Source organism: Oppia nitens, unplaced genomic scaffold (genome assembly GCF_028296485.1).
Source record: "Oppia nitens isolate AA-2021 unplaced genomic scaffold, nextdenovo-longstitch-racon4-pilon3 scaffold5_pilon_pilon_pilon, whole genome shotgun sequence".
In the NCBI taxonomy this organism is placed as follows: domain Eukaryota; kingdom Metazoa; phylum Arthropoda; class Arachnida; order Sarcoptiformes; family Oppiidae; genus Oppia; species Oppia nitens.
Window position 1 is genome coordinate 887234 of NW_026533243.1, and position 24434 is coordinate 911667.

Genomic DNA, 24434 nt, shown 5'->3' on the forward strand with positions numbered 1-24434 from the left:
TATTTGTTTGTACGCCTATTAAAAACACAAATAACTTTTTTCTCACTCTCATAACATATAATAATCATAATAATTAAAAAAATAACAATAAATCTGTCATAAATATGGACAAATATAAATCAAATTTGATAACAATTTTGTGTGTGTGTATTGTTTTGTTGTTGATTTGGATATTATTTTTTTATAGGAAATATTATTATAAAAATAATAAGTGCAATGAAAACGAGTTTTGATTTATAAATTTGATTTTTTTTCACTGATTTATGTGTTATTTATTTGTTGTTATTTTTTCAATGTATAGATAGATTGTTATGTATTGTAGCTATAGTTAAGAAATGTATCTTTTTTATCTAAAATAACGTTTTTTAACAAACAAAAAAATATTTAACATATATTTTTAAACATATATATGTGTGGGAATGGGTAACTATCGGAAATTATAAGGAACTAATCGTTTAAAAAAATAATAATAATAAAATTTAAATATAATAACAACAATAAAAAACAAAACAAAAAAAATCAATGAAATAATTTTGAGGGAAATATCTGATGCAATCAATGATTCAAAAAAATATAGAAAATAAAAATATACTAAAAATATCAACAATAACTGTGTTTTCAAATTAAAAAAAAAAATATATATATATATATATATTTATAAATCAACAATAAATAGCTATTATTTATATTTTGAATAATAGCACATTATTATTATTTATTTATTTTTGATTATAAATGATACGATGCTGGATATGGACTCTCGGCCCACAGCGAGTAGTCAATCTCGGGGTACGCCTGACACGGCATCAGCGGGTTGTGGGGCGAGGCGTGGAAAAACACGTTGGGCTGAATCGCGTGGACGTCCATCGATGTCTTACAGATGATATTGGCCAGACTGGCCGACTTGCGGATGTTATCCAATTGGGCTATTGGGTAATCAAACAAAATAACAAACAAACATACATAAGCATTATTAATAGTGTTATTTTTTTATAGATTAAGGGAGGGTGAGGGGGGCTCAGTTACCTTGACTAAATGAGCCGGGTTGGTAGCCGTGCTCAAAGTAGAAACGATCGCCAAACTTAAAATGATAAAACTGAATGCCATTAATACAGGCAAATGTCGGCCCAAATGCGGCGTCCGATATCCGGCGCTCGGATACTCCGCCGACAAATAAATCAATGTCTCGCCAGTGTCTGGGAATTGGGTGTTAATATATATATATATATAAAAAATATTCACCCGAGAAAAAAATAACAATAGATTAGATTATTTTATTTTTTTGAAAAAATTAAATTTAGAAAATAATTGATATTTTAAATAATACTAAAATTTAATCTTGTGATTGATGGGTTTGATATCAAAAACACAAATTATATATAATTGGGTGTATAATAAATGTGTGTGCAATTGTGATTTTTTATTTTATTTTAATTATATTTAATTTTATAAAAAAAATTAATATAATAATAATCATATGTTAACAATGATATGTTACTAAATATAAAATCAAATCAATCAACAAAAAAACAAATACTTTATTTAATCGGTACTCACTTATAAAATGTCTGGATTTTCTTCAATTGTTTTTTCGGTATAAATGTCAGCAAATCATTCCAGGATTTTACTTTAAAACTATTGTTTAAAAAAATTATATTTATATTATTATAAAAAATATATTTATTATTAAAGCTATTTTTATTATTATTATTGATATAAATATATTTTATCTATCTTTTTATTTTATTATATATTTTTTTAATTGTTTTATTAACTGAGAAGAATAAGAAGAGTATCTATTATTTAATTAATTTTATAATTTTTAAAAAATTATTTTTAACTTATTTTTTATTATTATTGCTCTCTCTCTCTCTCTCTCTCTCTCTCTCTCTCTCTCTCTCTCTTTCATACATAAGGCAGAAAATAATAATAATTTCAGTACTATTTATATATCATATTTATTTAAGCAATTAATGCTATAAATTAAGAGAGCAATTAATGTTAAATTTATTTTCTCAACAAAAAAATATATACTGTATATATATATATGCAATTTATTGACGACATAAATAATTACCCGAAACAGTAGTCAAGATAATAGGCATAACCGGGAACTCCGTGATCTCTGCCTCTCTGTATGTTAAACGCCGGCAAATCTCTGCCAAAGTTTTCTGTCCGACTTTTGTAGAGAAAGTTTTTGACGTCACCCGTAAAAAACGGGTCCATCGATGCCGTCGGGTCTGAGACCAGACCTTTCAATATGCCTCCAGTCTATACATACATACATACAGATGGGAAAAATTAAAAATAAAACAAAACCATAAGTCAGTCAATCAAATGAATTAATAAATAATAATATCAATAAAAAAAAGATATCAATTGTATGCCTCAAACCATATAAAAATCAATATAAATGTTATATATATATATATATAAGTATATATAAAGTATTTATAAATAACTATAGATTTATTTGAGTGAAAAGTATGTCATATACTGTATATATATATATAATATATATATGAGAGGAAAGGTATGAAAATACTCACGTGACCCAAACTGACAGCCGTGGGCTCGAAAAAGTTTTCTCTTAGCAGAAAACTGTAGGACTGGGCGCCCAATAAAACTTTAAACATTTCGTTGATCTGCGAGTGACCAAAACGGCCGGCGGCCACAATGTACTCCTGAATAGTGGACGGATTGGTAGTCGGATCGTATGTGGTGTGACCCGAGTACTGGACGTCCAGATCAAAGTGTTTGGTCAATGTTTTGCCCATAATTGCCGGCAAATATTCACCATAAATGATAGCATTTTCTTCGGCAATCAATAGTCGTCTATAAGTGTAATGAAAAATAATAATAAATGTGTAATAATTAATCAATAATTTATATCTAATATATAATAAGTTAATTAATTATTAATACAACAACAAAAATTTAATGCAATCTGTTTGCCTAACAATTAAAAAAAACCTTATTTAGTAATCAACACATAAATACTGAATTTATTTCTGTTCAAATAATTATATATATTTTTAATTATTATAATTAACATAAATAAATATTGAACTAAAAAAATTTTGGGAATAGTTTTTAAGTTTTATTAGATAAGCAAATGATTTTTAATATATTTTTTGAACTAATTTTTTCGTTGTTGTCGTTAAAACATTTTATAAGTTTATATATTTTTTAAAATAGTTAATTAATAGGGTTTCCCTTTGCCTTCAATAATCTAAAATAATTTATTAACCAATATATAGATTAAATAATTATATATATATTGTAACTATAACTTACATATAAATTCAATATTCAGTATATAAATAGATTTTTTTAAAAATGATTTTCAAGTAAATTGTAATATAGCTTAAAGTCATATTAGACATGCAGTTATGGCTAGGATTTTAAATTAATCAGTTTATTATTATATTATACAATTTATATATACAGATATATATATATATATAATGTACTTAATATATTAACAGCAGTTTTTTGTAGTAATTATATAACATATTGTATATAAATCAATATAAAATTAAATAGGATTTTCACTGAGGAGCTGAAAAAATCGGATTTTTATGGCTTTAAGATTTGATGTATGGATAAGACTCATAAAAAATTGATAGATTTGAAAAGTGATGCTTTAATAGTTAAAAACGATTTTTTAATTGACATCTATAACCTATTAGCTGATTATTATTTTTTCTCCCCAATAAAACTATTGGCAAAAATTTATCTGTGCATCAAAAAAAAACTATAAAAAAATAAAAATCTAAAAAATTATTATCTCATATTAGGAAAGTTGTCACTCAACTTAACTAAAATAATAATAAATTTAAACTTATTTTTAAGTCTATCAGAAAAAAACAATAATAATAATTATTGATCACTAATTAATCACTTTAGCTATCATTTATCTATCATATAATTTATATACATTATTATATTTATATTTAGGACAATATAAAAATAGGTGTTAATGACATTTTATACTTTTTAAGTGTTAATTATTGTTTATTAAAGTTACGCTAAATTAAACATCAAATATATAWAWATATATATATAATTATAACAGTACTTATTATCAATATATAATGGRTGCATATATCACATACCTGGACTCCTGATAAAGGCGTTCATCGTCCCAATGGGGGTTTACAGAGGCCAGTGCCTCGGCGTGACGATTATGGCGTCTGTGAAACGTTACGTGCAGTGACTGAAGTGCCGGGTGTTGTGAGGCTCGGATACCGTCACCGCTCTGAAAACACCGGAATCTCGGAGCCGATGGTCTCATATTACAACTAGAGTCGGGATTTGTTTGGGCTGGCGGTAGGGTTTCCCGTTGGCGAGCGTCCAACATAACAGTCAATTTACCTGTAGATGTATTTTTTAATAAGATAGGGAACGGGTGTATAGGGGTTAGTAACCGTATAAATAAAAAAATTGATTTATAAATAATAATCTAATAAAAACTCCCGGCATTTGTTATAATTTTTATTATTTATTTATTTAAATGTTTTTTTTTCGAAAATCACGTTTTCTCAACAAAAATAATAATAATAATATTTTGTTATCTTTATTACTGTCTATTATTTTTTTATTTATTTTTTTGAGTGTAAAAATAAATATATTGTTTCCTTAATAAAATTGTTGTTGGAAAACTATTTGTAAAATTTATGTTTTTTAGGATATTTTTTTTAATATAGAGATAATACATGTAAAATGATTTAAATAGAAAAATATATGTAATTCTAGATAATAAAGCATTTTTTTGTTGCAAACATAAAATATGGTTTAACTTTTTGTTTATTTGTTTGTTAGTTTAAAACTTTAAAATTCATAAATATGTTAAATGAATTTTATAAACAAATAAATATAATATATTTTTAGATCGGGTTTAAAAACATATGTTTATTATATACTTATTATTTATGATAATTAAACCAAAAAATGATGACAATATTAGCACAATTATTACCAAAAACATTAAATAAATGTTATATGTTTTGTGTCGTGAATAACAAATTATCGCCCAAAACACCATAAAAACTGTTTGAAAAACTAATTAACTGATAAAATGTATTATTATTTTTTTAAAAAAGAAAAAACAGTAAAATCTCTAATAAATGAAAAACAAAACTTTAACTAAAAAAACTAATAATTATTAGTATTAATAAACAAATCTTTCAGTTTTTTTTTGGTTCAAAATAAAGATAAATATAAATGTTGTTAATTTTCATTGTAATTTCACAGAAAATAAAAGTGTAAACTTTTACTTAAACTTATATATATTTTCAACACTTAATATTTAAACTATTAATTATAATTTTTATAATAATAATAATTACTATAATACCCATATCTTATAATTATATATTTCTCGATAGCATCTATCATGAACTCCACTAACCGTTTTTGGATATAAACTATAATATATATAATATATATACTGTATTTGGATAAATGTATCCATTAATCATAAAATATTGATAATTAATAATAATGATAAACATAGTAAAAAAAACAATAAAAATATTAGTATTATTATTAAACTGGAGGTGTTACCTACTACTGTATATAATATTTTTTAAATGTTCAAAAATTTATATAATTATTAACAAAAACAAACAAACAAACAAACAATAAAAATATTTATATATTTACAACAATTAACAATTGCTACTAACTTTAGACACTAATATATATAGTACTTAACAGTTTAAACAGTATAATTATCACACTAGTTATTTAGACAATACATTATATATATACAGTATATTATTAAAATCTTAATTATTATTATATAATAGTGAACCGGAAAATTATCAATAATATATAATAACTGCCAGTATTTTTTATGTATGCATTTATTTATTTATATTTATCATGTGGCTCATGTATGTATCAATAAATAYATATATACTAACCTCCCTCCAATTGTCTCAATTGAAACGATTCATTGGCATTGAGACCGTATATCTGTGACATATCAAACACTTGTGTCGCTTGATTTTGCTGTTCACGTGGTCCTGGATTTTCATAAAAATAAAACAAAAAATAAAATATATAGTAATTAATTAAAATTTTTAAATAAAGAAAAAAATTAGTAATACAAAGAATATATAAATTATTAAAAAAATAATTACATAATATTGCATAACATAAAGGAATGTAATTAAATTTATTTAAAATTTTTTATTTATGTTTGTTTTGTATTTTATAATTTATTATTATTATTATTTTATTATTCATATCTATTTAATAGTGTAGATATAATTCATATGCAAAAATGAGTTGTTTTTTTCATTTTTATATAATATGTCTCTGTAATTGTCTTCAAACATAATAATAATAATAATAATACTGTATATAATATTAATGGTATATTTGTCAGATATTAGTGGCTTAAATGATAGCTTAAAATTGAAATCATCTTATGATTAATGAGCGAAAAAGGTGTGATTGATCTTAATTTAGGTGATAATACTATATAATAAGTCTCACTTGTATAGTGTAAGTGTATGTGTCGTTATAAATACATATATACAGTATATATACATAAATATATACAATAATATGCATATACTGTATTACATACATGTATGTCATGCGAAACAAATAGCATTTTGTATTCAAAAAAAATATCGCTATTGATTTATATTAGTTTACTGTATTTAAAATTTATTTTTTTTATTAGTTTTATTACTTTTATTTTTATTAATTTTTATTATTATTATTATTATTAGTTTTTACTACTATTCATTTTAGTCATTTGTTATGTTGTAAAGACTTTTTATAATTTTTATTTTTAAATTTATTTTTATTTTTTTATATATTCCTCAATGAAATAGATAATAACATTAATAATAGTAATAATAATAAAATAAAAATATCGACAAAAATAATATTATATATTTAATAAAACAAAAATTTAAAAACATTATATTTGAATAGAAAATATTTCTTAACTAACTTTAAAAACCATAAAAGGATTCAAAAATAAAATATTTATTTCGTTTAATATTATTGTCTCCCAAAAAATCAGTTCATCACATAAATAGTTATAATATATATATATATATATATATATATAAATAAAATACAATAAGTAAATAAAATAAAAACAAATAAATAAAATTAAATAGATTTATTGAGTGAATGAAAAATGAGGCAAATTTGTATTAAAAATAATTATCTTAAGAAAAACCATTTGATAAAATCAAAAGTGTATAAAACAAACAATTATTTTTTTGAAAACTTAATAATATATATTTTATATGAAAAAAAGTAAAAACTTAGTGAAAAATGATTTATTAAAAAAACACACACAAACACAATGTGAAAGGAAAAAAATAAATATTATAATAGTAATGATAATTAATTTCATGAAATATATTATTTTACTCAATTATACATTTACAATCAGTATATTATATATTTAATATTAAATACATAAAATATAATAAATAGTAATTATTATATAACAATATTTTTTTTGGTGTGTGTGTGTGTGTAAAAAAACTCATAATAATTTAGGAGTCAATAATAGTGTGTCACATATAAACTATTCATAAGTAAATATTTTTTTGTTTTTTCCCCAATAAATTATATATCTGTTATAATAATTTCATATATAATTATTATAACTTATGAATTCAATTGAATGAATAATATAATGAGTTTTAATGAATGATATGTTTGTATAGATATAATAATAATGCAAAAAAATGTAGTTTTAAGTAAACAAAAAAATGTATATAACTTATATACTGTACATGTACAGTATTATGTAATGCAATGAGAAAAAAATATTTGCCACAATTATATCACACATAAAAAATACATAATACACTATACATTGTATACTTAAGTTTTTAATGATTTATATGTCGATATATTTATCCCTAATAAGTGTCTAATTTGATAAATCATTTGTAAGATTACATAACACTTCAATAAAAATTATTGTGTTATTAAATACACTATATTTTATACAATTTTATATTAAATTAGGCATAAACTGTATGTAATATCATTGAAAATTTTTAATGAGCTATCAATAAAAAAATCATTTTTCTTGTTGTTATTGTTTTTTTAAAGTTGAATATTAAAACAGTTATATATCATATAACTAACTGTATGGTATGGGTGTGGGTCTCTCTCTATGTAAAGTCACTGGTATTGAAGGCTTAATCCTAAAATCTGCATACCTGTGCTCTCACACTCACTYACTCACTATAACATAATACCAGAGCAAAGCGTGAGTTTTTATTTTAATTTTGATTTTTTTTGAAAATTTATGGGGAAATTAAGTGAAAATTTTCGGATTTTATTACACAATAAATAACATTAAATTAGTTTGTTTTATGTTGTTTTTTCATACCTCAAACAAATGTGAAGTTTTTTTTCTCTCTCTCTATCTATTGTTTCAAACAATTTGTTTATTTTTATAAAAATTAATGAAATATTATTATTAAATAAGACATACAATTCTCATATTTATATATAAATATTTAATATATAATTCAATTTAGTTTACTTATTGAAACAACAAAAAACAATGAAAGTTAATGGAAAGTTAAGAGAGGTAGGGATAGGCGCCGAGTCGGTCCCCAATAATACCAGTGCTCTTACAGTATATATTATATAGATATATAGAGTTAATTAATAATAATTATTTATTATTATTAATATAAATATTTTGTGGTAAAAATATATCTTTTTTTCTTTATTAATATTACACAACATATATTTTTTATTTAGAGTAAACTGTTATATGTTGTGGTCATACAAAAGGAAAGGGTGGATAATATTTTTTATTAGGATAGGACAGTATATAAGGATTATTATTATTATTAATAAAAAACAGTTTGCATATGACTTACTTTTTATTATTATTATTAAATTAATTACTATAATATGATATGTTAGTAAATATTATGAACTAATTTCACTTCAAATTAGAGTCATTTAATTGAATTAATAACAACAACGAGAAAAATATAAATTTTAATGTCTAAGTGTGCATATAATTTGAACAAAAATTTTTGAAAAATATAATAATTTTATAATTATTATATTAAACTAATTATATGATGATGTAAACATTGAGCACAATTAGCTATAAATTATTTTTTTATAAATATATAAAAAACATGCATATCTAATACTGTATATTAATTAAAAGTAGTATAATATAATATGAATGAATGAGTACATACCTAAGCTGCATGGATTGCAAATAGTGGATCGGACCAAATTGATACAGGTCTGATTGTAGGCCTGGAATAGAAAGTCATCATGGTGTAACGGTTCTATGGGTATACATTCGGGATGTCTAGCTTGAGCACCGGGACAGCACTGTATTTCTCCAGGAAACGGTGCCGTACGGGCAATGTCGTGTACAATAAACTGGCCGAAAGCCATGGTCATCGATGTCAGTTTGTTGTCGGCAATGGGAATGTCGGGTAACAAATGATTGGATAGTAATCGTACATTTGGGAGGTCAGAGCCGTCGTGGGCTACACGCGGTACTTCGATACCGTCGGCGTAGTCGGGCGGCAGTAGCCGTCGGTGGCATGAGTTAGCTCGGGCCCAGTTTTGGTTGCGTAGATTATTGCACGAACCGTCTATTGTACGGAACCGGGCGTTCGGATCGCAGGCCAACATTACGGCACTCGAACAGTCGTTATTGCGGTAGCGCTGGAGCAGCACTTTTTGGACGTCTATTTTGGGTAACAGTGCCGACGCATCATATTTACTGATGCACTTCCTATATTTTTTTGGTTAATAATAATAATAATATTTTTTAAAAATAGTTTTATTGTTTTATAATTTATAATTGAATAAAATAATTGTTTTATTGTTTTATAGTGTGTTTTATTTTCTCCGTTGAAATATAATTATAAAAAATTATTTGTATTTTTTTTATATATAACAATTAGTGTCTATTAATAGCGTATTCAATTGCTTTTAAACTATTGTAAGTGCAATAGATATTATTATTATTATTATTTTAATTAGATTATAAAAATTTGCATTATTTTCAAAATTACAATTTAAACTCATATTAAAATTAAATTTATTAAATAATTTTTTTTCCAAATGTTTACATCACTACTGATTTAAATATCATTAAATATGCTATTGTTATAATCTATATATGTTTATAAACCAAATAATCATTTTGTCAGCACATTTAATAATTTATAATAAAACGTTTTATTATAAAAATGAGAAAAAAACAATAGCAATAATATATTTGAATTTTATGCTAAACACCTATTATATGAATTATCATATTATTATTATTAATATTACATTTACTATTATCTATTATATTAGAAAGCAAACATTTAACGATATRTAATTTAGATTAAATTAATTAAAAACAAATTATAATTAATAATATATTTTTTTATAATATCAGTATCACTAACACAAACACACACACACACTCACCCACTATTTAATATAGATAATTGCTACCAAATTTTTAATATTTTATAATTTTTTTCCGTTTACAATAGTGTTAACCGTTTAACACACCAAAAAAATTAGGTCCAAAAATCTCATTAATTTTGTTATTGTTTTTGATATAATAATAATCAAATTGCAATCAAATTATATATACATACTGTATATACCTTATTGTATATACCTGTATATACTGTATATATAGTATTTTTTGTTCATTAAAAAAACTCATACAATGTTTGTCGTTATTATTATTATTATATTTTTTATATAATCGTTTTAAAATAATTCACAACATTTTTACTAATATAATCACCTAAAATGTAATTGTGTTATCACAAAATAAAATAACACATTATTATTATGTTTTTTAGGCATTTAATTCAAGTAATAATTGAGATAATAGAGGATAATATTATATATAAACTAATTGTTAGTTTATACTTGACTTTCACCCAGACTTTTACTGTAAAAAGCTATATGTATTTAAAATTTATTAAAAAAATAAATAATTTTTTGTAAACATTGATGTTGTTATACATTATTATTATTATGTTTTTATTATTGAAAGTAAAAGCAGATTATCTATTGTATTGTCTCTCTCTCTTTCATTATAATATCATTACAAACAAACTGCTTATACAATTAAATAATTTATATTTATTTATTTTATTTTTTGATTTTTTTGCAAACATTTTTATTATATAGTATTATATAATATTAAGGGTTAAAATAATTTAAATATTATTATTATTATTTTTGTTGTATAGCACAAAAAATCTCTTCACTCATAAATACAAATAGTAAACAACAAAAACACATAATTTTTAAAAATGTTAAATAAGTATGTAATTACATAATAAATTATGTAATCCATATTTAATATATACATATAATATATATATATCTTTTGAAAAAATATTATTAACAATAAAATATGTATTTAATTATAATCTAGATAATTTCAATAAAATAATAAAAACTAAATTAAAGCCCTTTTTTATTTACTAGTGTATTATAGTCACTAAATTTTGACCATAATTTTTTTTATATAAAATAATTAAATCATAAAAAGCAATTCAAATAAAAAAAATAAACCATTAAAACCAAACCTATTATATGTTTATTTTGGCTTATCTATCTATAAATGGTTTTATTGTTTATAATGTAGTTTTTAATATCTAATGATAACATTAATATACAAATATACTACTAATATTTAAAATAAAATTTTTAATTTCAATTAATTTTTTTCCGGGATTTGCTTTACAAATCTTTTAACTATATATAGTCTAAGTGTTTAAATAATAATAATAATAGCATTAATACTCTGGTATTAATAAATAGATTTTTAAATAAAGTTAATAAATATATTAGTAATAAAAAAAATTTGCATATTTATTGGGGATTTTCCTTTTTATTATTATTATTTATATTATAAGTTTTACACGACTTAAATCTTATTTTAATTGACATAAATGTCATTTCAAATTGAAATACTTATAAATTAAATTGACTGTACTCTACATTATTTATATTATTATTAGACAAACAAACCATAAAAAACAAATAATTTGTGTTTTTTTTAAATAAAACCGGAATTGATTTGACATTTCAATAAAGAGGTTTTAATACAAATTTGTTTAATTTTTTGTTTTGTGTGGAAATGTTTATTAAAATTAATAGTTTACTGAAAAAAATGTAACAATTTTTTGTGTGACTAATATTTGTTTAATGTCTTAATTTTATTATTTGAATTAGACTTAAAAAATTAATTTCAAAATCCAGTAATTATGTTTATTAAATGCCTTTTTTGTTATATTATAATTTATAAACAATATTAATAAGTTATAAAAGCCATTATATATTTAAGTATTTTGTAAAAAAATACATTATTTATTCAACAAGTTATGTGAGTCAAGTGATAGTAAAAAAACTAAATCTAAATTTAAATATAAGACATTAAGATTATGTAAAAATAAGTTTCAACAAAAAATATTTTGTAATTATTTGTCGGCAAAAAACATTAAGTTGAATAACATTATGACTTTCAGACAAAATAATTATGTAAGTAATCGACTGAATATTTATTTTTAAAATAATTAGATAACAAAAACAACAACAAAATAGTATAAAACAATAAAAAAATTGAATGTTTTTTTAATATTAAAATAACAATAAAAAATAGTGAGCTATAAAATGATGCTAATTTTAAATTATACAAAAAATAGTGTTTTACATACATATATTAATATAATATAATAATAATAATAATAACGATGATTAAAATAATACTAATAACAATAAAAACTTATTGAGAGCGACAATATAAAATTTAAAAAACAAATAAATTTAAATATACATTATACTGTATATATATATATATATATATATATATATATATATATATATATATATATATATATATATATATATAACAATTCATATACGGTATATAAATAAAATAATAAAATATATTTTTTTTCTATGAAAACCAAATCTTAAGTGTTTTTTAAAAGGGATTTATTAAGAGATAATACTTTTTATAAATTATAATTTAATACATAAAAGTTTTACTAAGATATTGGTTAAAAAACCTTTGAATAAGAGAGAGAGAGAGAGAGAGAGAGAGAGAGAGAGAGAGAGAGAGAGCACTTAATAATATAATGAAAAATTACATTTTCAACACTTTTGCCAATATCTAGTGATAAATAAATAAATTAAAATACAGTTTCTCTATGTTTTTTAAATAATAAATAATACAGTATTATATATTAGTCTCACGTGTGTTATGTAATGATAACTGTAATACATATGATAACTAAAAAACACATTTTACTAAACATCCAAAATATTATATTTAACAATAATATAGTTAAGTAATAGTGTAAGTGATTTTGAAAATGAAATATTCAATACATAACTTCCTCATCTGATTCATATAATTTTCATAATAATAATAAATAATAAAATATTTTTTTATGATATTATAGATATTTTTGTTATCAGTTTTTAATGTTAGTTAACAGCATTAATTAGTTTGAATTAACAAAAAACTCAACTCACCGATGATTTTTTTAAATGTGATTTAATTAACAATAATTATATGTTATTATATTTTTTTGTCAAAGTATTACAATATAATATAATAATGTTATTAAATCAGTTATCGATAAAAAGTAATTCATATTTTCTATATATATCTATATTTAGAGACAACACACACACACACAATAAATAGCTTTTGCTTTCATAGCCCTATCAAAAATAGATGCACACATTTTTTTAATTATATTAAACATTGATGGTAATTGCATTTAACAATTTTAATTGTTGCACCAAATATACTGTATATTTAAATATATATTTGATATTTTTAGTAACAGTGCCGCCAACTAATGAAACCCCAATTTAATATTATTATTATTATATATACAATATTTATACATAAAAGATACACAAATAAATCAATATATAAGTCAAGTGTGTGTATGTATGTATGTATGTATGTATGTATGTGTGTGTGTGTGTGTGTGTGTGTGTGTGTGTGTGTGTGTGTGTGTGTGTGTGTGTGTGTGTGTGTGTAATGTCCTAATAAATTAAATGTAATTTTTTCTAAACTGAATTAACAATTATCTTAAAATGCATTTTATAGCGTTTAATATGATTATCTAAATTAATGATTGATCAAAAAAAATAGTTTAATTTTGCAAAACATGCACAAATGTAACCCTTTTTGTATTATTTAAGTTTTTTTTGTATGAAAAATATCTAATAATATCAACAACAACAAAAAATAATATTATTATTTAGTTTATTATAGTATAAAATATACAGTTTATGATACACATTAAAAGATATCGGAAATTAATTTTTGTTGTTTAATTAAAAATGTTTCCTAATCTAGATTTCTCATTGTTAAGCGATTAAAAAAATCAATTAAAAAATTACATACATTAAATAAAACAACAATGTATCTAAATTTGTTTAACACTTACAATTAATCATATAAATATATAATAGTATATAAACTAAATTATATATATATAWTATATATAWATWATATTTATGGTGAAAGTTGTGTGTTTGAAAAAATTATTAATTTTTGGTTTTATTTTTATAACACAAACACATGTACGGTCTATGAAATATTTGAAAATTATTATAATTATATAATTAATGAATTTTATTTTTTTTCTATGGGAGGATTGGCTCCCATAAAAATGGGTGCATTTAAATATAAATATAATTTTTTTTAAATAAAAAAAATACATAACCTATGCACTATATAAATAAAATTTATTAAAATAACAAAAACAAAATTGCTAATAAAACCAAAAAAATGTAATTATTTATTACAATATTTTTTTATTAATATACATATTTTCTAATAAATTACTTTCACTATCTATTATAAAATATTTTATATTTTACTTTAAAAATTTTACTTTCAATTCCTGTTATATATAAAATTATCTCAAAAAAGTAATTTAATTTAAAGATTACTTAAAACATATATTAATAAAATATACTGATATCACTTAATAAAATCATATTTCCTTTCATAAAAACATAGCATTAAAAACAAACCACATATTTGGATAACAAAATTAAAGAGTAAAATATATCTAAATTTTTTTTCAAATAATTAATATCAAAAAAGTATATCTGAAATATAACAGTAAATATTTTGTTGTATAAAATTTTATTTAAAAAAAATCTGCAAAATATTTTCTTTACTCTGTTTTAATTAATTTCAATTAAAAACATAGATTAGTCTAATTATCTGGACTTTAATTACATGTATATAACTTGAAAAAAAATAAAATAATATAAATAATTGCATGAGATATGTGGTACCCGGTGTTTGGATAATTCATCTCAATTCATATATAAATATATTATTTAAACTTTGTTTTATTTGATGAAATACTTTAGTTTTATATTAAATGTAAAACACAACACATATATATATATAATATATAACGGCAATGACATCAAGTTTTTTTTGCAAATAAACTCAAAACATAGTAAACTTATTTTAAATTTAGTAATGATTTTTTTTAATGAGATAGACGTATCACACATCATATACTGTATATAATCTCATTTAGTTTGTGACTCTTTAAATATAAACAGTTATTTTTTTTTAAATACTGATCTTATTTAATAAAAAAAAATTAATTTACATTTTTACTAATGGTTTGTCAAAAATTTATTTTATATATCAACTAACATTAAACTATATATTATACAATATATATATATAAAGATCTAAGTCATAGATAAATGTAGATTTTTAATAACAACAAAAATTCAATATATTTCAAAAAAATTGATTGTTAATAAATCATTAGTTTATTTATTAATATTACGGYTATTAATGTGAATATTGTTATGTAATAATGTATGTGTGTGTGTGTAGGGGTTTAATAAAAAAATAATAAAATTTTATTATTCAATCAAAAAAATATTATACAATAATAACAATAAAAATTATATTTAATATTTGAATATAATATATAAAAGTGAATTATAATAATGAAAGTAAAATTGGGAATATTTTCAAGGGTGCAGTCAATTGTATATATTATATTTATACTGTATTTTAAAGTATATACAATATTATACAGTAGTTTTTTTAATAATATACATTGTTATATAATACCTACACTTTCACACACACACACTAAAAAATATGATATGTGGTAATAATGTGTATAACAAACAAACAAACAAAAACTATATCATAACACAACACATTACACCACACCATACCTACCACACAAATATCTATAAAACAAATAAAAAAATAATAATACTTTTTATTTTTTATTGTTTTCGTTATCCTAAAGGAAATCTTTTTCTATATATATATATATATATATATATACAGTATATATATAAAGCCCTGTCCCCCACATCAATAGATATACCGTTTTAAGTAATATTTATTATCATAAAAAAATTATTACTGTACTATAGCACTTGTATTACTTAATAATTGCATGTGATTTTAAAAGCTCACAATTATTTTATTTTTTGTATTTTAAAAAATTTCAATTTTATATGAAATATGATTTGTGAATATACTTGTGTGTGTGTTGCGAGTATTGGTTTTTATTTAAGCTAATTAGGTCATTGAGAGACAATTGTCTCAAAATTAATATATCAATCATTACTCACCCAAACATAACACACACACACTTTTTTTTTAAAAAAACTTACTATACTTTTAACCATAGATTACTTAATGAGTAGTAATGAACTTTTTTGTTTCTCTCTTTATGCTATACTAAACTCAATACATTTATAGAAAACATTTTTCAAAGCAATTAATTTGTTTAATAGACTAACTATTTATTAAAATAAATGATCATTTTTTAAAAATAATATCTATTCAATAGATTCTATTGTATAGATAAAAAAATATTGTATTTATTATTAAATATTTATATATATATATATATATTATTAATAAAATATATGACTCACTTGGACAACAAGAACTGGGAGGTATACTCCAAAAATTTAGCCGGCAGTACACCATTGGGCAGTGTTGGAGACTTTGCTGGACGTCGGCGACCGTATCGGTCCATTGTTGTTGATCCGGCCGAAGCCGATTGTATAGTCTGTGAATACCATTGGACGGCCGAATCGGCGTAACGGAACGCCTCGTGCAAGTCTTCCATCATAATGGCCGGTGTTTCGGGTTTGTCGGCATAACTTTGACAGTCCAGTAGATACAAATCGGATCGTAGATAATGGCGGTAAATATTTTTGTGGTCGATATCAAAGGGTACGTATTTGCCGTCCGACGAAAATAGGATATCTCTGGCCACTGGAACCGATAGCAATTGTGGCGGCGGTTTGATTAGTACCTGTTGTTTCGGTTCGTGACCAAACGTTCCCCAATTGGGCAGTGTCTCCACGTGCTCGACAAGATTGAGGCCATCCATCGGATCCATGAAGTGAGGCAACTGTATGTTATCTAATCCTATGATTGATTCTTGTGGTTCACCTTAAGAATAATAATAATAATAATAATAATAAAGAGACAGTTGTTTTAGTTTGTCTTTTTTTGGGAGATATAAACAGTTAATTAATTTCAATAACACTTATTATACAAGAGATTATACAACAGTTATAATATATTTACATTTATACTCTACGGTATGTATATATTTGTTTATATTTAAATGTTTTTTTACGGAATAAATATATCCATAATATAATAATTATTATAATAATAAAGATATAGTTATTTGCTATGAATGTTAATAATAATAATAAAAAATACTAAAATATTATGAATGTTTGTTATGATTTATATATTAATAATTTATAATCTCTGTTTGTATTACAATGTTATTATCAAGTATTTTTCAACAGTTTATATATAAAATAATAATAATAATAAATCCATATTTTCATTAGATATTATTGTATGAATTTATTATAAATATATTAATAATATTGAGTGCAAACAAACAAAACAAAACAAAAAATAAAAATAATAAGTTAATTGAAAAGTGTTGTCATAAAAATTCAATGTAATAACAATATTCTTGCAAAATATAATATATTTATATAAATTTAATATTTTTATAAAAAAGAATATTTGAAATATAGTATAAATAATAAAAATATATATATTTTAAATATTAAAACTGTTAAATCTCTAAATGGTTTTTTGACAGCTATTTTAACGGATTGAGTCTAATATATGACAACTAAAATGTATAACATTGTATTTAATTTAATTTTTTTCAAAAATTATATATTTATAATTAAAACAAATGAAAAAACTAAATTTATTGCACGCTGTTTATGTAATAATAATTTTTTGTTACTTTTTATATTATTTTGAATATATTATGGTATATAAAATACTTTATATAAAGTATACTGTAGTTTATATAACACATACAATATAATATAAATGTTATAAAAATTAAATGAAATATTTTATGTATGGTTAAGTAGAGTAAATAAAAATAAATAAAAATAACAAACAAAAACTTAAAGAAAAATATTTGCAAACAAATAAAACAACAAAAATAAAGAATTTCTACAAATATATATATATAACATATATTGAAAAATAAATACAGAATTTACTGTATATATATGTACATTATATTTATATTAAAATATGCATTTATATATATATTAACATTTCTATTCAATCTCAATAGAAAAAAAGTCATTGAAATAAAAAATAATAATATTTATTTACCTAATTTTGATGGATAAGATTTGGCAAAACTCGGTGCCTGTGCGGCACCGGACGTTTGTGAGGGCTGTGCGGTGTGATTGATGTGTTGAATATATGATAAATGATTGTTACAATTGACATAATTGTAAGTTTGCCACAAACTTAATAGTAGTGTCGTTACGAGTATTATTAAATTCATGACTATTTGTTTTAAATGCTTAAATATATATATTAAAGATTAAGTAATAAATAAAAGATTAATCTTTTTTAATCTTTTTTATATATCAAAAATATATATTTTTATCAACAATAAAAAATTCTACAAAAATAATATATAATTAATACTAATTGTTAAATTTAAAAAAAATCACATTTTATATTCAACAAAAATCAATACATAATATTTTTTTTTTTAAATCATAAGTCACACATCAATATATGTATGCAACAAACAAACAAACAATAAAATATAAAGATAACAACAAAAAGATAAAACTTTAGCTTTTTTGGAGACAAACAATATATTAGCAAAACTTTTCAAAACATTAAGCCGAGACAACAGTCAGTCATTACTGTCTTTTAGTTAAAAAACTTAATGTAATGTTAATTCATCGGCGAATGGATATCAACTGAGAAAGGCTTGCAATCATTGAAATGCTTTTCAATTCATATTTTTCCAGTTATATTGAGAGTGAGTAAGTGTTGTGTGAGTGAGTGTGTGTGTGTGTGTGTGTGTGTGTGTGTGTGTGTGTGTATATACAAGTATATGAGCGCACCGTTAGAATATTATGACGGTGTGCTCCACTTTCATAGAKGACTCTATGTCTTGACTAGTTTTGCGCCACTTTTTCTTACATATGTACAGAAAAAACCATACCTACTGTCATACATTTCATATATTTTAGGGGGGGGGGCGGGGGTAGCAATCAGGCAGCAAGAGAGAGAGAGAGAGAGARAGAGAGAGACTGTTAGTCAATGAGTAATTTATATATAGTATTATATAATCACTCACTCACTCACTCACATTTGCTAAAATGATTGAATTATTTTTATTTATAAAACACTTATTTGAGAAGTCAGTCGACAGTAATTAGAGTTGTTTTTTGAGTTCATTTCAAATAATATATTTTTGAGCTTTTTTTATAGTTTTTCGGAGATTCCGTTATTAAATCAGTTTAGCGTAAAATTTTGATGACATTTACTCAATGAAATACTTATTAAGYGCATTATTAGTGGCACTAGTAGTATAGTGTGGGTGAATAAGATAGTCAGTCAGTCAGTAAGAGAGAGAGAGAGAGAGAGAGAGAGAGAGAGAGAGAGAGAGAGAGAGAGAGAGAGAGAGAGAGAGAGAGAGAGAGAGAGAGAGAGAGAGAGAGAGAGAGAGAGAGAGAGAGAGAGACTGATTATTGCATACATTAATTAACACATAATTTATTTTAATAGTTATTAATAGTTATTAAAAGCATTTATTTATAATTTTATATAACAGAAAATAAATTTATAAACACATTCAATAAACATTGTCATAGTGTCTACTCATGTGATATAATTTATGGCTAAAGGAAATTATGGTTAGATGTCATTAATCTAACTGACCCATGAACTAACCTATTAGGGTATTTACACATGAAATTTTTTAATGTTTTTTTGTAAGCAATTAAAATTCATTATAATAAAATTAATTTAAATAATTTTTTTATCTTGTTTAAATTTTTTTATATTTAATTTTACTTTTTTAAAGTAATTTGCAAAAATAAAAATGTCTTACAAAAAAAAGTAATCTATTTTTATCATATTTTAATTGTTATATAAATAGTAGTAAAATATTATAATTGACTAAATATTTCACATTAATTATTTAAATTTTCCAAAAATTCTCAAAGATAAATAATTTTTATTTATTTATTATTATTTTTTATTTTTGCGAAATACAGTACAACACAATAATCACTAACTAATTGTCTAAATGAGAGAAACAAAATAAAAAGAAATGTTTGTTATATTTAGTAGTAATAGTAATAATAATTTTTTAATAAAATAACTGAACTTTAATTGCATCCCATGAGGTGTGATATATTGTTACTAATTTTTAAGACAACTATAACCTGAAAATATATGGTATAAGCTATTATTACTACTATTATTTTTTGAGGAAAAATTATAATATTTATTATCATTTACAAGAATTTTCTATACAATTAAAATAGCATTATAAACATTATATAATAATAATTGCAATATTATTGTCTAAAAAAATAGTAGTAAAACTATAGTTAAATTTGCAATTTTAATTTCCCTAATCATATGTTGCCTAATATAGGTTTTAATAATTTAGTTGAAAATAATTTAATGATAATTTTAATTAAATTATTTTTTAATGTTATACATATATTAATAATTTATTAGACACACGACTTGTTCTGAAATATTATTTTATATTAAATAATTTAATAAAATATTTTTTATGTTTTTAAAAAACAAAACAAAAAGTTTCGGTACTATATTTTAATATAATAAATAAAACATTAAACAGTACTTTTTAAAAAWATATATTATTTAGATATTATTTATATGTGTGTCCATTATTTTAAATGAAAATAAACACAAATCATATTAACTATAATAATAATAATATATATAGCAATAAATATAGGGTTTTTGAAATGGTATGTAATATACAACCAACAGTAGAAAATAAATGGCATTTAATTTTTATTTATTTAGTTTTCAGAGTTAATTTTAGACTCGCAAATAACTTTTTTAACATATTAAATAATATATAAATATATTTTTTTTATTTTGATTGAGAGACTTGTTATAATATTGTGAGTTTGTATATATATACAGTATATATTAATATAATATATATTTATTTTTTTTAGTTTCAAAATTAATCTAAATTATAGCCCTAACAACTGCTACAAAAAAATATTTATATAATCAAAAAACATGTTTTTTGGAGGTAGAGAGAGAGTGCAATCAAAATTGTTTAATTTGGGAGTAAAATTGCTATTATAATAATGATACTAATTTTTAATACAGTATTATTATTATTATTAATAATATTCACTATGGGGTCAAATAAAAAGACCCAAATCTATTAATACCAATAAATTTTTTTTATTAAACTGTGAAATAATGTTTGCAAAGTGCAGATGCAATCAGATAGATATACTTTTTTTCAATAAGTAATGGAAAAAATAACTATTATAAAAAACAAACCCAAAATTACGATTTACTTAACAAAAAAATATACAGTATATATATATAAACAATTATTATTTAAATAAAAATATTTTATATACTAAATACTGTACCATATATAATGTAATTAGTATTTATGAGAGAAAAAATAGCGGAACAAAAGTTTTTTTTTGTTGTGAAACAATTTTTAAAAACTTTTTATTAATATATATTTATACATAAATTTATGTATATATATAAATATTTCGCAAACTATTTAATAATATATAATAAAAAATAATAATAAAAGAAATTAAACATTCGTTTGAGATTAACATTTGAGATACGATTCACCACAACGTGTGTCTAATTTATCTGAGATTTGGATCACATATTATAATCTCTATATAAATATATATCAGTATATATACTGTGTATATGAATGTCTTATAATATCTCTATCTATAACTATCAGTATATAATTGTATGACTTTTTTCATAACTGTTTTTTACACAATGATTTGTAAAACCACTTTCCGTATCGTGTTTTCCCATCAATTTTATATATATTACTTTTGTAATACATAGTACCCAATACTATATATACAGGTATTTATGCAATGGTAGTCCCTTTTTATGAATCATTTTGTTATATAATATATTATAATATATATTATGTTGTTGTTGTTGTGTTATTAATTGGGAAACCACCCAAACTCTAATGTATGTTTGGCCTAAAATATTGTGTGTATGTGTGTGTATATGTGTGTGTATATGTGTGTGTATATGTGTGTGTATATGTGTGTGTATATGTGTGTGTATATGTGTGTGTAGGGGGGGGGGGGGGGGGGTGTGTGTGTACTTTTTGACCAAATTGTGTGTGTATATTTCGGCGCCGAAGGCGCCGAAAATTTTTGTGTGTATAAAAATTTTAATTGTGTGTATATTTTAGTGTGTGTCTAATTATTGATTAAAAATAGTTAAAATAACGTTGTGTGTAATCATATTACAATTTAAATATGTGTGTGTAAAACAATAAATACTTATGTATTGTGTACTTAATATAATTAAACTTTAACGAAATTTGAGTTAAATGTAGTATTCAGTCAGTATTTGTATAAAAATAAAAATATATAACAAACTATAAACATTAAGTATTGTTTAAAAAATTAATTATGTTGTTAAAAATTATTAAAATACTAAAAATAACTCATAGTGTATCATTAATGCTTTTATCAACTATTTTTAAATCTTAAATACATTATTTTATTTTTTTTGTTAAAATTTAAGTTTTTATTAATTTAAAAAAAATTTTTTAAAAAATATTTATTTTTTATTAAAATTTAAATTTTTGTTAATTTTTAAGTTTTTTAAGTTTTTTTTTATATTTTTGGAAATTTTACCTATTTTCCCGGGAATTTATACGGGAACTTGTGGGAATTTTATTGAATTTACATGGGAATATTCGGGAACTTAAGGAATTTTTAGGGAATTTTCTGACCCCCCCCCTTGATTTTGGATTTTTGAAAAAATTGCCGTTTAAAAATGCAATAAAAATCTTACCCCACCCAATACCCCCCCCCCCTATGAGAATTTTATTTTACCCCGGTCTACCCCCCTAAAATCCAAAACCTTGCTTAACCCTGATGTATGTRTATATGTRTATATATGTTTGTGTGTATGTGTGTGAGTGTGTGAMTAATAATTACTTTATTTTTTCAGTTGTGATGTTTATTATTATGTCTACTATTAACTATATTATTTGAAAATAAGATATCATTTACTGGTTAATCACTAATRTAGTGTACAATAAATACTACTATTATATATTATAATTTTGTTGCAAACAATACAATATGTATAGAAAATAACTTAATTTGCATAAATGTTTTTTTCTTAATTATAATTAACATAAAAATATATAATATAATACATTTGTTATTATTATTATCATTATTATCATCATATACTGTATATAACAATTTATTTATTTAAATTAATGTGAATTAAGACATAAATTTTTTTAAATGTCATCAACAGGTCTTCGACATAGAGTTTACTTTTGTTTTGACAATTAATAATAATAATACTTATTATCATTAGTCTCAATATCAACAAAATAGATACAAAATTTATATATAAATTATATATATATATATCTATCAAAACTCATTAGATATACTTATTGTATATAACAATTTATATATATAATACAAATATATAACTTTTATTTTACTTTTTCTCAATCAAAAAAAAAACAAAAAAAAACAATAGACAGGATAAGTGTTATATAATATGACTTTTATTGCAACAAAAAAAAGTTAAGGCCAAACATTTGTTATGTTATATTAAAACGTAAGTAAAACATAGTTATCAAATCGGTAAAGCATTGAATCATATAATAATTGATGACATTTGCGATATAATAAATAAGTTAAACTTAAAAGTTTTCACTGATAATAATGAGTTATTAAATAGCCATAGATTTCTAACAGTGATTACCGTTTAAAATTGAAATAAATTTATATTGAAAGGTATGTCGAKAAAAAATATT

At 21.7% G+C, this 24434-nt stretch overlaps 1 protein-coding gene across 1 annotated transcript; it reads right to left on the bottom strand.

The window, feature by feature from the left end:
• Positions 1-729: 729 nt before the first annotated feature.
• LOC128961106 (peroxidase-like) lies at positions 730-18896 on the bottom strand. The gene is made up of 10 exons (XM_054307312.1): positions 18719-18896; positions 16975-17500; positions 9225-9775; positions 5931-6032; positions 4119-4377; positions 2550-2835; positions 2078-2271; positions 1558-1635; positions 1027-1196; positions 730-926 (listed from the first exon to the last, which is right to left on the bottom strand). Exons 1-10 carry the CDS (start codon positions 18894-18896, stop codon positions 730-732), a joined length of 2541 nt encoding a protein of 846 aa, XP_054163287.1.
• Positions 18897-24434: the final 5538 nt, after the last annotated feature.

Coding starts and splice junctions, on each gene's coding strand:
- LOC128961106 (XM_054307312.1), bottom strand. CDS start 18,896: ATGAATTTAATAATACTCGTAACGACACTACTATTAAGTTTGTGGCAA. Junction 4,378..5,930: donor ATTGAGACAATTGGAGGGAG/GTTAGTATATAT, acceptor ATACATCTACAG/GTAAATTGACTGTTATGTTG. Junction 1,636..2,077: donor TATCTTGACTACTGTTTCGG/GTAATTATTTAT, acceptor TTTAAACAATAG/TTTTAAAGTAAAATCCTGGA.